Source organism: Carcharhinus amblyrhynchos, chromosome 3 (assembly GCF_965287045.1).
Source record: "Carcharhinus amblyrhynchos chromosome 3, sCarAmb.v2.hapA, whole genome shotgun sequence".
NCBI lineage: Eukaryota > Metazoa > Chordata > Chondrichthyes > Carcharhiniformes > Carcharhinidae > Carcharhinus > Carcharhinus amblyrhynchos.
The window spans coordinates 83,923,111-83,939,038 of record NC_137326.1 but is presented as its reverse complement, the minus strand read 5'-3'; the positions used below and the strand labels follow the sequence as shown (position 1 = coordinate 83,939,038).

General features: G+C 42.4%; 1 protein-coding gene across 3 annotated transcripts in view; it reads left to right on the top strand.

The window, feature by feature from the left end:
• stag1a (STAG1 cohesin complex component a) overlaps window positions 1-15,928 on the top strand; it is a 227,645-nt gene that overhangs the window by 169,001 nt on the left and 42,716 nt on the right. For all 3 annotated transcript variants that reach the window (XM_080185452.1, XM_080185454.1, XM_080185455.1), the window contains exons 9-10: window positions 12,244-12,317; window positions 13,551-13,674. In XM_080185452.1, coding sequence (XP_080041578.1) covers window positions 12,244-12,317; window positions 13,551-13,674 — 198 coding nt within the window. The remainder of the gene's footprint in view (window positions 1-12,243; window positions 12,318-13,550; window positions 13,675-15,928) is intronic.

Genomic DNA, 15,928 nt, shown 5'->3' with positions numbered 1-15,928 from the left:
GATCAGCCATGATCTAATTAAATGGCAGCAGGCAAAACAGGTTGAATAGCCTGTCTTGTTTGTATGTTCGTATTCCAAGAAAACCAACTACATTTCATTCTCTTGCCAGAGAACAAGTGTAGGGGGCAAGCAGCTTTGTGAACAGTTGTTCCTATGGTAGCCATGGGACATGAAGTCACGGTTAGCAACTGCTGCCTCTGGTTATGTATCATGTCACCCTGGGAGAGAGGGAAGTGTGTCATTGAGTGTAGTACAGTGTGTCGTGGTCTGTTATGGTCAAAAATCTGGCATTGTTTGTACAGGCTATGAGATATGGATGAGGCTTGCAACTGTGTATGAGGGGGAGTTGAAGCTCTGAATGTTGGATACGAGCTCTCCCACATCTGGCGTCACGTTGGAAAATAATTTGTGAAATACTGCCATAGTCCTTTGTTTCACTTATCATGTCTATAATCCAGCAAAGTCGTATTTTGTTGGTATGAATTTCATCCTGTATTCATGCACTATTCAATGTCCTATTATATTAATAATCAAGGCCTTATAATAATAATAATCAGGATTCTATTCCATTAAAGTCCGTTGCCAATTATGTCAATAAAATATATGATCCTATAGGATAAATAATCAGGATACTATTATATTAACAATCAGAGTCCATATAGGCCAATAATCCGTTAACAATTCAGCTGAACAACTCTCATGCCACCACATTTTTTGAGACAGACTGGGGTCTCTCAAAATTTGGGGCATTAAAATGGAATAACACCATCAAAAGGTTTGGGAAGCATCGCCATAGTTTCAAAGAGCAGGTGAGGAACAGAACCAGCAATATCTAATAATTGGTTGACAACCTGGTGAGATTGCAAGTTAGATTCACATGCTTTGATAAAGAGCAGAAGCAGCATATTATAAGACAGGAATTAAACTTTCTCACAGCCAACTGATCAAATCAAGGCTCAGCAGTCCCACATTTTTTCATTTGCATAGGAACAGAAATTAGTGATTTTGCTCCTCAAGTTCATTCCACCATTCAATGAGATGTTGACTAATCTGTGACTGAGCTTCATATACCTGTCTTTGTTTCATACATTTGGATAATAAAAATGTACCAGTTTCTGATTTAAAGTTAACAATTTATCTGGCATTAATTGCCATTGTCTAAAGAGAGTTCCAATCTTGTACCACTCTTTGTAAGTTGAAGTGTTTCTTAATTTCACTTCAAAGTTTGGGTCTAACTTATATACACTGCTGCCATTTCAGACTCCCCAACCAGCAGCAATAGTTCATTTCTATCTACTCTATATGTTTCCCTTGCTATCTTGAAAATTTAGATCTAATCACCCCTTAACTTTCTAAATTAGATTGCATGTAAGCAGAGCTTGTGCACATTCTCTTTATGATTTAGTTCAGGGAAATTTATGCAGCACTTCCTTGTAGGCCATTATGTCCTTCGTAAGATGTCATGCCATAAACTGGTCATAGCACTCCAGGGCTTTTGTATTGCTGTAGCGTGACTTCTATATCTTTGTATTCTAGATCTTTAGACTGTACTGTGTAATGTCTTAACTGGAAAAACCAAGTGGATGGCATGCGCCATCACATGCCAATCTTCAGCCAATTCAATTCACTCAATATGACATCAAGATATGGCTGAGCGTACTGGATACAGCAGTGCTATGGTCCTTGGCAACATCCCAGTTGTAGAAATGAAGACTTGTACTCCAGTTCCAGTACAACTACAACACTCGCATCTACTGGACCAAAGTGAAAGATTGCCCAGTAGTCTTGTCCACAAAGGCAGGACAAAGCTAACCCAACCAGTTACTGCCACATCAATTCAGTCTCAATCATCAGAAAATTAACAGCAAGTGCTAGGTCCAATGCTATTAAATGACACACAGGTTGTGAGTGCTCAGTTTATCTTTATCCTTGGCTCCGGACCTCATCACTGCCTCGATCAAAACATGGACAAAAGAGCTGAATTCAGCAGGTGAAGTGAGAGTGATTGCCTTTAATGTCAAGTGGTAATTGACCAGGTGTGGCATCAAGGAGTCCAAGTCAAATTGTAATCGGTAGGAATTGGGGCTGTGAAAATCGGAACTCTCCACTGGCTGGAAAGATGATTTAAGCTGTTGGAGGCTAATCATCTGAGCCCCAAGATATTGATGCAGGGATCCTTTGGGGTGGCATCCTAGGCTCAAGCTCTTGAGCTGCTTTATTACAGACATTCCCTTCAAAATAAGGATTGAAATAGGCTGTTCACTGATGATTGCACAACGTTCATTCCATTTGCAGCTCCACAGGTAATCAAGCAGTCCATGCCCATATGCAGCAAGATCTGGACAACATTCAGCTTTGGACTGATAAATAGTAAATAACATTTATCCCACGCAAGTGAAAGGCAATGACTATCTTCAAGAGAGACTCTACTTACCTCACCTCTTTGTTCAAAAGCATTACCATCTTTGAGATTCCCAACATCAACACCTTGGGAGGCACCATTGACCAGAAAATTAACTGGATAGCTATTGTGGTTGCAACAGCAGGTCACACACATGAGTATCCTGCACTAAATAACTCAACTGCTAACTTGCAAAGCCTTTCCATCATCTACAAAACACAATTTAGCAGTATGATGGAATCTTCTCCAATTCCCTGGCGAATGCCATTCCAAAATAAGGCTGTCAAATAGGAGGCAGAGAGTGGGGGTCAATGGGTGCTGTTCGGATTGGCGGTTGGTGACTAGTGGAGTGCCCCAGGGGTCGGTGCTGGGGCCTCAGCTATTTACCATTTATATAGATGATCTGGAGGAGAGGGAACCGAGTGTATGGTGTCGAAATTTGCTGATGACACCAAGATTGGTGGAACGGCAAATTGCGCGGAGGGTGTGGAGAGCCTGCAGAAGGATCTAGATAGGCTGGGCGAATGGGCCAGGAACTGGCAAATGGAATTTAATGTTGGCAAGTTGTCCGCTTTGGTAGGAATAATTGTAGGAAGGACTATTACTTACATGGCGAAAAGCTGCAGCATGCAACGGTGCAGAGGGACCTCGGGGTCCTTGTGCATGAGTCGCAAAGAACTGTGTGCAGTTTTTGGTCGCCGCACTTGCGCAAGGATATTTTGGCCTTGGAGGGAGTGCAGAGGAGGTTTACTAGGCTGATACCGGAGTTGAGGGGGTTGAACTATGAGGAGAGGCTGAATAAACTAGGCTTGTACTTGTTAGAGTTTAGAAGAATGAGGGGAGATCTCACTGAGACATATAAGATGATGAATGGGATGGATAGGATAGAGGTGGAGAGGTTCTTCCCGCTCAGAAAGGACAGTAGGACAAGAGGGCACAGCCTCAAGATAAAGGGGGGAGCGGTTTAGAATGGAGTTGAGGAGGAACTTCTTCACTCAAAGGGTGGTGAATCTCTGGAATTCTCTGCCCGTTGAAGTGGTGGAGGCTGCCTCGCTAAATATATTTAAGACGCGGGTTGATAGGTTTTTGATAGGCAAGGGGATTAAGGGTTATAGGGAGAGGGCGAGAATGTGGAACTGAGACACGACAGATCAGCCATGATCTTATTGAATGGCGGGGCCGGCTCGAGGGGCTAGATGGCCTACTCCTGCTCCTATTTATTATGTTCTTGTGTTCAATAACACTCAAGAAGCTCCTCACCATCAATGAAAAAGCCTGCTTGATACCCAATCCACCGCCTTAAGCATTCTCTCCTTCCACTATCACCCTCAAGATGCATTGCAGCAACTCACCAAGGCTTCATCGAGAGCACCTTCCAAACCTGCGATCGCCACTACTTGAAAGGATGTTTGAGGTGAGGGATGCCGTTAGTGTCCCTGCTGATTTCACCTTTGGGAAGTGCACCCAACTCCAGCTCCTCAAAAACTGCGTTAGGGAACTGGAGCTGGAACTGGATGAACTTCAGAACATTCGAGAGGCAGAGGTGATTATAGATAAAAACTTCAGAGATTTGGAGACTCTGAAAAATGAAAATAGATGGGTGACAGTGAGTGGGGCTGGGAGGAAGCAGCCAGTGCAGGGATCCCCTGTGGTTGTTCCCCTCAGCAACAAGTATTCCACGTTGGATACTGCTGAGGGGGATGACCTACCAGTGGTAAGCCAGAGTGACCGGAGCTCCAGCACTGAGTCTGTCCCTGTGCCTCAGAAGGGAAGGGAGAAGAGCAATATTAAGGTTAGAGGGATAGATAGGAGGTTCTGCAGCAGCAAAAGAGACTCACGGATGGTATGTTGCCTCCCGGGTGCAAGAGTCTGTGATGTCTCGGACCGTGTTTTCAGGATCCTTAAGGGGGAGGAGGATCAGTCGCAGGTCGTGGTGCACATCGGCACCAATGACATAGATAGAAGAAGGGATGGGGATTTAAAACAGGAATTTGGGGACCCAGGATGGAAGCTGAGAGCTAGGACAAAGCATGTTGTCGTCTCTGGTTTGTTGCTAGTGCCACGTGCTAGTGAGTTGAGGAACAGGGAGAGTGCAGATTAACATGTGGCTGCAGCGATGGTGTAGGAGAGAGGGTTTCATTTACTTGGATAATTGGAGCACATTCTGGGGAAGGTGGGACCTGTACAAACAGGACGGTTTGCACCTGAACCAGAGGGGCACTAATATTCTGGGAGGGAAATTTGCATCTGCTCATCAGGGGGGGTTTAAACTAACTTCTCGGGGGGGTGGAAAAATGAGATGTAGACCAAAAGCCAGTGTTGAGGGTCGTGAGGTACTAAGGAAAGTACCAAGGTTGCAGGAGTATACAGGTAGACAGGATGATGAGTTGAAGTGTATCTACTTCAATGCTAGGAGCATCAGGAATAAGATAGGTGAACTTGGAGCGTGGATTGGTACTTGGGAATTTGATGTTGTGGCCATTACAGAGACATGGTTAGAACAGGGACAAGAATGGTTGTTGGCAGTTCTGGGGTATAGATGTTTCAGTAAGAGTAGGGAAGGCAGTAAGAGAGGTGGAGGAGTAGCATTGTTAATCAAGGATAGTTTAACGGCTGCAGAAAGGCATTTCGAGGGCAATCTGTCTACTGAGGTAATATGGGGCTGAAGTTAGAAATAAGAAAGGATCGATCACATTGTTAGGAGTTTTCTGTAGGCCCCCAAATAGTAATAAAGATGTGGAGGAGGAAATGACAAAGCAGATTATAGATAGGTGTGGAGGTCACAGGGTAGTTATCATGGGTGACTTTAACTTTTCAAATATTGATTGGAACCTTTATAGGTCGAATAGTTCGGATGGGACACTTTTTGTACAGTGTGTGCAGGAGAGTTTCCTGACATAATATGTCGATAAGTTGACAAGAGATGGGGCCACTTTGGACTTGGTACTGGGTAATGAACCGGGCCAAGTGTTGTTTGTGGGAGAGCACTTTGGAGATAGTGACCATAATTCGGAGTCTTTCATTACTGCAATGAAGAGGGATAGGGTCACATGACAGGGCAAGGTTTATAATTGGGGCAGGGGTAATTATGATGCAATTAGGCAAGAATTAGGGAGCATAAGAGGGGAACAGAAACTGTCAGGTATGGGCACAAACAAAAAGTGGAGCTTTTTCAAGGAACAAATACTGCGTGTCCTTGATAGGTATGTTCCTGGCAGGTACGGAGGAAATGGCTGAGTGAGGGAACCATGGTTCACAAAAGAGGTTGAATGTCTTGTTAAGAGGAAAATGGAAGCGTATGTAAGGATGAAAAATCAAGGTTCAGTTGGGTCGCTTGAGGGTTACAATGTAGCTAGGAATGAGTTAAAGGGCTTAGGAGAGCTAGGAGGGGGCATGAGAAATCCTTGGCGGGTCGGATAAAAGAAAACCCCAAGGCTTTTTACTTTTACGTGAGAAATAAAAGAATGACCAGGGTGAGGTTCAGGCCAGTCAAGGATCGTAGTGGGAACTTGTACATGGAGTCAGAAGAGGCAGGTGAGGTGTTGAATGAATATTTTTCTTCAGTGCTCACTAAGGAGAGGGGCCATGTTTTTGAGGATGAGTGCGTGGTGCAGGCTGATAGGATGGAGGAAGTAGATGTTCAGAGGAAATATGTATTAGCAATTTTGAAAAACCTGTGGGTGGATAAGTCCCCTGGGCCAGATGGGATACATCCTAGGATACTTTGGGAGGCAAGGGATGAGATTGCGGAGCCTTTAGCTTTGATCTTTGGGTCTTCACCGTCCATGGGGATTGTGCCAGAGGACTGGAGAGTGGCAAATGTTGTTCCTCTCTTCAAGAAAGGAAATAGGAATGAACCTGGTAATTATAGGCCAATTAGTCTTACTTCAGTAAGTTAATGGAAAGGGTCCTGAGAGACAGGATTTATGACCATTTGGAAAGATGCAGTTTAATCTGGGATAGTCAGCACAGTTTCGTGAGGGATAAGTCCTGCATCTCAAATTTGATTGAATTTTTTGAGAAGGTAACTAAGTGTGTGGACAAAGGTAGAGCAGTTGATGTCGTATACATGGATTTTAGTAAGGCGTTTGATAAGGTTCCCCATGGTAGGCTCATGAAGAAGATAAGGATGTGTGGGATAGAAGGAAATTTGGTCGATTCGATAAGTAACTGGCTGTTTCATAGAAGACGGTGGCGGAAGGAAAATTTTCAGACTGGAGGCCAGTTACCAGCAGTGTACCATGGGTCAGTGCTGGGTCCTCAGCTATTTGTGATTTTTATCAATGACTTGGAAGAGGGGGCTGAAGGGTGGGTTAGTAAATTTGCTGATGACACAAAGATTGGTGGAGTAGTAGATGAGGTGGAGGGCTCTTGCAGGCTGTAGAGACATTGATAGGATGCAGAACTGGGCCAAAAAGTGGCAGATGGAGTTTAACCCTGATAAGTGTGAAGTGATTCATTTTGGTAGGACAAACTTGAATGTGGATTATAGTGTCTATGACAGGGTTCTGAGGAATGTGGAGGAACAGAGAGATCTTGGGGTTCATATCCACAGATCTCTTAAGGTTGCCAAACAAGTGGATAGAGCCGTGAAGAAGGCTAATAGCGTGTTAAGCGTTTATTAACAAGGGGTCTGAGTTTAAGAGCCGTGGGGTTATGCTGCAACTATACCGGACGTTGGTAAGACCGCATTTGGAATATTGTGTGCAGTTCTGGTCACCTCACTATAAGAAGGATGTGGAAGCATTGGAGAGAATGCAGAGGAGATTTACCAGGACGCTGTCTGGTTTGGAGAGTAGGTCTTATGAGGAAAGGTTGAGGGAGCTGGGGCTTTTCTCTTTAGAGCGGAGGAGGATGAGAAGCAACTTAATAGAAATTTATAAGATGATGAGGGGGATAGATAGAGTGGACCTGCAGAGATTATTTCCTCAGATGGATGTAGTGTTACTTGGGGGCACAACTGTAAGGTTCATGGAGATATAGGAGGGATGTCTGAGGTAGATTCTTCACTCAGAGAGTGATTGAGGTGTGGAATAGACTGCCTGCTGTGATAGTGGAGTCGGACACTTTAGGAACTTCCAAGCGGTTATTGGATAGGCACATGGAGCACACCAGAATTATAGGGAGTGGGATAAATTGATCTTGGGATTGGACGTAGCTCGGCACAACACTGAGGGCCGAAGGGCCTGTACTGTGCTGTAATGTTCTATATGAAAGGACAATGATAGCAGATGCAGAAGAACATTGCCACCTGCAAATCACACAGCATCCTGACTTGGAAATACATCACCATTCCATCATCCATACAGGGTCACACTCTTGGAACTCACCTAATATCATGGAGTACCTTCACCATATGGACTGCAGCAGCTCAAGAGGCAGTTTGCTGCCATCTTCTCAAGGGCAAATAGGGTTGAACAATAAATGTTGGCCTTGTCAATAAACTCTAGCCCCATTAATGAATAAAACTAAAGCTGAAAGATAAAGGAAGCACTCAGACCAGTTACAAAGATTTGACTTTGCTTATTGGCTCTCTACAATAACTCTTTAATGCAGATGTGTTTATATAGAGCAAAAACAGAAAACTCAGCAGCTCTCTCAGTATCTGCGGAGAGAAAACAGAGCTAACGTTGGTCATCTGACTTGAAACATTAGGTCTGCTCTCTTCACAGATGCTGTAAGACCTCCTGAAATTTTCCAGCATTTTCTGTTTCTGTTTCTGATGCCAACAACTGCAGTAATTTGCTTTTATCTTGATGTTTACATGGAGGTTGCTGAGCGATTATCATTCTCAGTTTTACTGTTTAAACCTCTGGAGAGAGACGCTGATGAATTTACTTGTATAAAGTCTCATTTGTTGGATGTGTCTGTTAGCAGAGGCTAGTGAGAGATTGCAGTTTATGGGAATTATACTTTAAAGACTGCATATCATCAGGAATTTCCTTCTGCAGGGCAAAATTCTGAATGACCGAAGGTAGTTTACAAATTGTTGCAGTTTTACATTAACAGTTTTTAGCAATTTCAATATTTAAAGAACATGTCAGTGAAAATATTATTCAAAAGATATAATTCCTGAAGCATTTGACGAAACTAAATTATAGCCAGGAATTATAATTGTGGACTTGACCATGCAGATTTTCTATTAATGGCAGTTACCTTCTGTGATTAATGCATTCATTTTATTGGAAATATACTTTTTAGTGTACATTAGTTGTGGAAGCCTCATTGGATGAACCTTCCCAATAACCAGAAGAATGATATAGGAAAAATAAAATCTAACTGTTCATTGATTTGGTACTGGAAATCAGTTGTGAGTCACGTCCTCCCTCTATTTTTGCTTCCATCCATCCAAGCCTGGTACCAGGTGTCAAGTGATGCTGTACAGCTGGAGGAACCCTCAAAGAAAACGTGGGTGATGAGCATAAATGAAGCTGGAGTGGTAGTCCTGGCATCAGTTCAACAAGAAGGGATGGGCCAGGAACAATAGTCAATCAGTCAGTGACCCTAGCCTAATCCTCCCAGAGCTTCATCTGGGCAGAATGACCATGGAACTTAAAGCACATGGTGTTAAGGGTTAGATCCTGGCATGGATAGAGGATTGGTTGACTGGTGGAAGGCAGAAAATGGGGATAAAGGTTTTTTTTTCAGGATGGCAGCTGGTGACTAGTGGTGTGCCTCGGGTTGTTACTGGGATTACAACTTTTTACGATATCGATTAACAATTTGGAGGAAGGAATAGAAGGCATTGTTGCTAAGTTTACAATGATACAAAGATGTGTAGAGGGACAGGTAGTATTGAGGAAACAAGGGGCTGCAGAAGGACTTGGGCGGGTTAGGTGAGTGGGTAAAGAAGTGGCTGATGGAATACAATGTGGAAAAGTGTGAGATAATGCACTTTGAAGGAGGAATGGAGACAAAGACTCTTTTCTAAATGGGGACATGCTTAGGAAATCAGAAACACGGGGACTTGGGAGTACTTGTTCAAGATTCTCTTACAGTCAGCAGTTAGAAGGGCAAATGCAACGTTAGCATTCATGGTGAGAAGGCTAGAATACAAGAGCAGGGATGTACTTCTGAGGCTTTATAAGGCTCTGGTCAGATGCCATTTGAAGCATTGTAAGCAGTTTTGGCCCCCGTATCTAAGGAAGGATGTGCTGGTCTTGGAAAGGGTCCAGAGGAGGTTCACAAGAATGCTTCCTGGAATGAAGAACTTGTCAAATGAGGAATGGTTGAGGACTCTGGGTCTGTACTCATTGGAGTTTAGAAGGATGAAGGGGAATTTTATTGAAACTTACAGGATACTGCGAGGCCTGGATGGAGTGGATGTGGGAAAGAGTTTCCATGAGTAGGAAAGACTAGAACCAGAGGGCACAACCTTAGGCTAAAGGAATGATCCTTTAAAACAGATGAGGAGGAATTTCTTCAGCCAGAGAGTGGTGAATCTGTTGAACTGTCTGCCACAGAAGGCTGTGGAAGCCAGGTCATTGAGTGTCTTTAAGACAAAGATAGGTTGTTGATTAATGAGGGGATCAGGGATTATGAGGAAAAGGCAAGAGAATGGGGATGAAAAAAATATCAGCCATGATTGAGTCTGGTGCACCATTCAGTGGGCTGAGTGGCCTAATTTTGCTCCTGTGTCTTATGGTCTTATAAATTTGTGTCTCCAAATACACATTTTTTCTAAAAGTAATAAAAAATGTCGCCTGCTCTGATGAATACTTCATTTGTATAGAGAGAGACAGGAATTATATTTCACATGAAAGGGTTCACTGTTGTTTGCAACTGCCCTTTTGAAATGAGCTTGGATAGTTTCAGTTCACTTGCTCTAACACAAAATGGGCCTCAATTTGGCATTAGTGGGCATGCACAAGGGCTGCTGGATGGATGATGACTGGGAGTGCCTGATGCTGACACTGGCTGATTGGAAGAATTTGCAAGGAAAGGGGAACATGTTAAAATTCAACAAGGCCAATCTTTATATATCTTCCTCTTCCGCTGCTGTTAATTAACATTTTTTTAATAAAACTGTCGATTTCTGATAATTACTTGCAGATAATTCTGTAATATTGCCATCTTAAGCAAAAAAAAATCAATGTGAAGCATCTTGACAATGATTCTGCTATTATATTTGTCTGCTAATTAAAACCAATGTAAAAATATCTCTTACCAACTCTGTATATTGTAATTTGCCTGACTTCAAAAGCTTCATTAAAATAACTATTGTAAACTTTGAGTTCCTTGAATGGTAAATGACAGCACCTGAGCTATTTAACAGTTGCTCTAGAAATCCAATGATTCTCATAGAATCATAGAATCCTACAGTGCAGAAGGAGGCCATTCAGTCCATCAAGTCTGCACCGACCGCAATCCCACCCAGGCTCCATGCATTTACCCTAATAGTCCTCCTGATACTAAGGGGCAATCTAGTATGGCCAGTTCACCCAACCTGCACATCTTTGGACTGTGGGAGGAAACTGGAGCCTAGAGGAAACCCACACGGACATAGGGAGAACATGTAGACTCCACACAAACAGTGACCCAAGTCGGGAATCAAACCTGAGTCCCTGATGCTGTGAGGCAGTAGTGCCACCCACTATGCCACTGTGCTGCCCAATTCTCTTGATAACAATTTGAAATATATAATTTGATTTAAATTGTTTATTGGCTTTTCCTTTGTTTCAACTCCCACAATGTTTAAAAAAAACATATTTAGACTTCTAGGTAATAGCTGAAACAATGTCATATCAAGATTTTTACATTTAAAAATATTTCATGTAACAAATGACTAAAAACATAATCTTCTTTGGCATCTTGTACTTTAAACCATCGAACCTTCTTGTTCTTAGCCCAATCAGAAAACATACTTCCCAGGTGCACTTTACACAATCCTTTACATAGGCATGCAATTTCCACTGAATCAAACCAAAGTGATCCTTGTCCTCCAAGGGTTTATTTCTGTTGTTCTTCTCAGCCTGACAACTTATAATCTTAGAACTATCTATCATAGAGTGGTTTTCTTTTCCTGGCTACTTTCACTAGCCCAAGCCTATGACTCTTCCAGTCTCTTTTTAATTCCCCACAGATTTGCTGTTTCCAGTCCAGGAATGTTGGTTTCATCTGCATTCCTATGCAGCGAACCATAGAGATGTTTTTGGCCTCAAGCTGCTCCCTTTCTCCAAGATCCAGGCAGACTCCCCAAAACACTATTTGTGATATTAGATATTCTAGGAAAGTCAGTAACCTGCACCTTAAAATAGCTTCCTCTACATCCTTCCCCATTGTAACATGAATCACCTAGGTTTGTGTCTAGGTACAAATGCTAATTAGCTATCCTTGAGAGCCCAACTCTTCTACTTTGGAGCTAAGTGGACAGATTGAACTTATAGCTGTTTACAACCTAACATTTACAACACTTGGGGACTTTGGAGACTCAGTCTCCATTGTTAATACACAGGCTGCTATGATTGTCTCCAAGTATAAGTACCTCGCACCCTCTTCCCCATAAAACAATCTAAACCCTTCCTTTCTTTGATCTCTAACAACCAAATCAACTGGGGCTGCTGTCAGGCAGACATCAGAACAGAGCATGCTATATAAAAAAAATTCCTCATGCCTTACAAGTTCACTTAGTTTACCTAATGAAGCTGGAGGAGAAAGCTGTGCTCAGCAGAACTTTGATTTACCTCTTTTACATTTCACATTTCTGGCATGTTACAATTTGGTCAATTTCAAATATTTCTTTATTCTTTGACTTTGGAGCCACATTCCTACCATAAGATTTCTGTTTTAAATTTTGTTCAAATAGACATAATGTAGTTTACTTTTATTACATTTCCTTTTAGCTTCAAGAAAATCAAGATGAAATAGAAAACATGATGAACTCTGTTTTTAAGGGTATATTTGTACACCGATATCGGTAAGTGATAATTTCTGCAAGGCTGGGTTGAGAAATAACTTGGAATAGTGCAGTAATGAATGATTTCCTGCTGTGATCTCCAGTTAAATTGGGACAGCTGTAGTCCTTGTTTTCGGATTGTCACACTTCTGCTCCTCCCCTGTGAATTTCATTCCTTTCCTGGGCAACTGCCTGGCAACTGAACCAGACTGTTTGCAACCTTTGTGCACACTTGAGCCACTGATGAACTTTAATGCACATTTGTGCCATCAGTAAGATTGCCTATTTCCATCTGTGTGACATTGTATTCACCCCACTTTCTGCTGCGAAAACCCTCATCGAGGCTTTTGTTATTTCCAGACTTGACTATACTGATGTTCTCCTGACTGGCCTCCCACATTCTATCCTTCATAAGCTTGAGGTTGTCTCAAACTTTTCTATTACAGTCCTAACTCCCATCAAATCCAATTCACCCGTCATCTCCGTGTTTGCTGATCAACATCTTCTCCCAATTAAATAATACCTCAGTTTTAAAGTTCTTATTTATGGCCTTGGCCCTTTTCTATCTCTGTAATCACCTCCAACCTTGCAACCCTCCAAGATATCTGCAGTCCTCTAATTCTGGTCCCTCATGCATCCTGGATTTTAATCACTCCATCCATGCCTTTGATTGCTTCGGCTCTGAGTTCTGGATACCCTTTCTGAATCTCTGAGCCTCTGTTTTCTCCTTTAAGACACTCATTAAACCCTATACCTTTGACCTGCTTTAATATCTCCTCATGTCATTTTTTGTTTTTTTCACTTCTTTTGATCCACCCAGAAGATTGCCAATAAAAAGAACGACATACATCTTTTAAAAGGGACACAGTAAGGGAAAAAATATAGAAACTTCAGATTAAAATATTTACAAGAATGTTGAAGCATTCCAGTCCCTAGTCCCCACGCACCTTATTATGTTAAAGCTGCTAAATAAATACTAATTCTGATATGTTTTACTGCTAAATATGTACCAGTCAAGATTAATTTGTAATCCATTTCTATTTTATATAGAAACAATTTCAAAAAAGTCATTATTTAATCCATGAGAATAAGTAGAGTTCTAAAAGCAATTAGCTTTTTACTCAGCATTTTTTTTTGTGGTTGCATATAATAATGATTATAAATGATATTAAAAATACCTATCAGATAAACTTTCAGAAAAAAACAAGAAATAGAAAATTTGAGAACTTAAAATAGGATTATACTTTTTTCTAGTGATGCAATTTCAGAGATCCGAGCCATATGTATTGAAGAAATTGGTGTGTGGATGAAGAGCTACAGTGATGCATTCCTCAATGACAGTTATTTGAAATATGTGGGATGGACACTACATGACCGGGTAAGGATAGTCATAAATTTTTTTTGGGGTGTCAAAAGAGAAGGTTTTTTAATATTTTATGGGAAGTGGGCATTACCAGCTAGACCAGCATTTATTGCCCTTCCCTAGTTGTCCTTGAGAAAGTGGTGGTGAGCTGCATTCTTGAAACAATGCAGTCCCTGAGCTGTGGATACACTCAGTGCTGTTAGGGAGGGAATTCCAGAATTTTGACCCAGCGACAGCGAACGAATGATGATATATTTTCAAGTCAGGGTGGTGAGTGGCTTGGAGGGGAGCTTCTAGATGTTGGTGCTTCCAGGTATCTCCCACTGTTGTCCTTCTATATGGTAGTGGTGGTGGGTTTGGAAAGTGCTGCCTAAGGAATCTTGGTGAGTTCCTGCAAAGTATCTTGTAGATACATGTGGCTGCCACTGTTTGTCCGTGGTGGAGAGATCGAATGTTGTTGGAAGGGGTAGCAATCAAGTGGGCTGTTTTGTCCTGAATGGTGTGGAGCTGCTTGATTGCTGTTGGAGCTGCAGTCATCCAGGCAAGTGCAGAAGATTGCATTATGTTCTTGACTTGTGCCTAGTAGATTGTGGACAGGCTGTGGGGAGTCAGGAAGTGAGTTACTTACTGCAGGTATCCTTGCCTTCTGACCTACTTTGGTAGCTGCAGTATTTATATGGCTGGTCCAGTTTGATTTCTGGTCAATCGTAACCTCCCCATGATGTTGATAGTGGGGGATTCAGAGATGGTAATGCCATAGAATGTTAAAAGATGATAGTTAGCCCCTCTCTTGTTGGAAATGGTCATTACCTGGCACTTCGGTGGCGTGAATGTTACTTGCCACATATCGGCCCAGGGGACCTTGTCTTCACAAGAACTGATCAGTGATCACTCCAACCCTTGCTGTCATGGACAGATACGATAGTAGTCATGATGTGGGTATGCCGGCGTTGGACTGGCGTAAACACAGTAAAAAGTCTGACAACACCAGGTTTTAGTCCAACCGATTTATTTGATAATAGACTCACAAGCTTTCGAGGTTTCCCTCTTCGTCAGGTGAATGGAGAGTTCTGGCCTCAGTAATCAGTAATCTCTAAACTGTCTGTGCTTTATATGCTCTGTCTGAGGCCAGAACACTCCATTCACCTGACGAAGAGGGAAACCTCGAAAGCTTGAGTCTATTATCAAATAAATCGGTTGGACTAAAACCTGGTGTTGTCAGACTTTTTACTATGGACAGATACACCAGTGGTAGGCAAGAATGAGGTCAAGTATATTTTTCCCTCTTGTTGGTCCCCCACCCTCCCAGGGCAACTCCCTCTTGATTGTGTACCACTGTGCCGCCATCTCTGCTGGGTCTGTCCTGCCGTTGGGACAGGACATACCCAAAAATGGTGATGGTGTTGTCTAGAATATTATCTCTAAGGTATGATGCTTTGAGTATGACATTGTCACGCTGCTGCTTAATGAATCTGTGAGATAGCTCTCCAGATTTTGGCCCAAACCTCCAGATAAGAAGGACTTCGCAGGATCAACAGAGCTGGTTTTGCCATTGCCAGTTCCAGTTCCTAGGTCGATACTGGATGGTCTGTCAGGTTTCATTCCTCTTAATGTTTGAAAATAACTGAGTGGCATTCTAGGCTATTTCAGATGGTATTTGCTGTGGGTCTGGAATCACATATAGGCCAGACCAGGTTTTCTTTCCTAAAGGACGTTAGTGAACCAGATGGTTTTTACTACTATTGGCAATAATTTCATGGTCATCATTAGACTTCAATTCCAGATAATAGAATCCCTACAATGGAGAAGGAGGCCATTCAGCCCACAGAGTCTGCACCAACTCTCCAGTGGAGCATCTCAACCAGGCTGGGAACGAATTTGGGCCCCTGGAGGTATGAGGCAGTAGTGCTAACTGCTGTGCCACCATGCCATCCTTTGTGACTCTACTTCCTTTGTACAAGATGTTATCTTGGACCGTTAATTCATCTTTGTATGCCCAAAATGCTCTTGTGATCAGAGATGTGTTCTTGGTGCGCTCAGACCCTCCTTTCTTCACTATGTCTTGCTGCACTTGGAGAGTTGCATCTTGTTGAGTAATTCACTTGGTTTGAGCAAGATGCTTGTCTGTCAGATTCAATGTCTATGTTGTATTAGTTTCTAAATTCCATTATCTGCCGTGGTGTGATTCGAACCTAGGTCCTGAGAGCATTACCCTGGGTCTTTGAATTACTAGCCAAACGATAATACCATTGTGCCACCAACTCCCCTT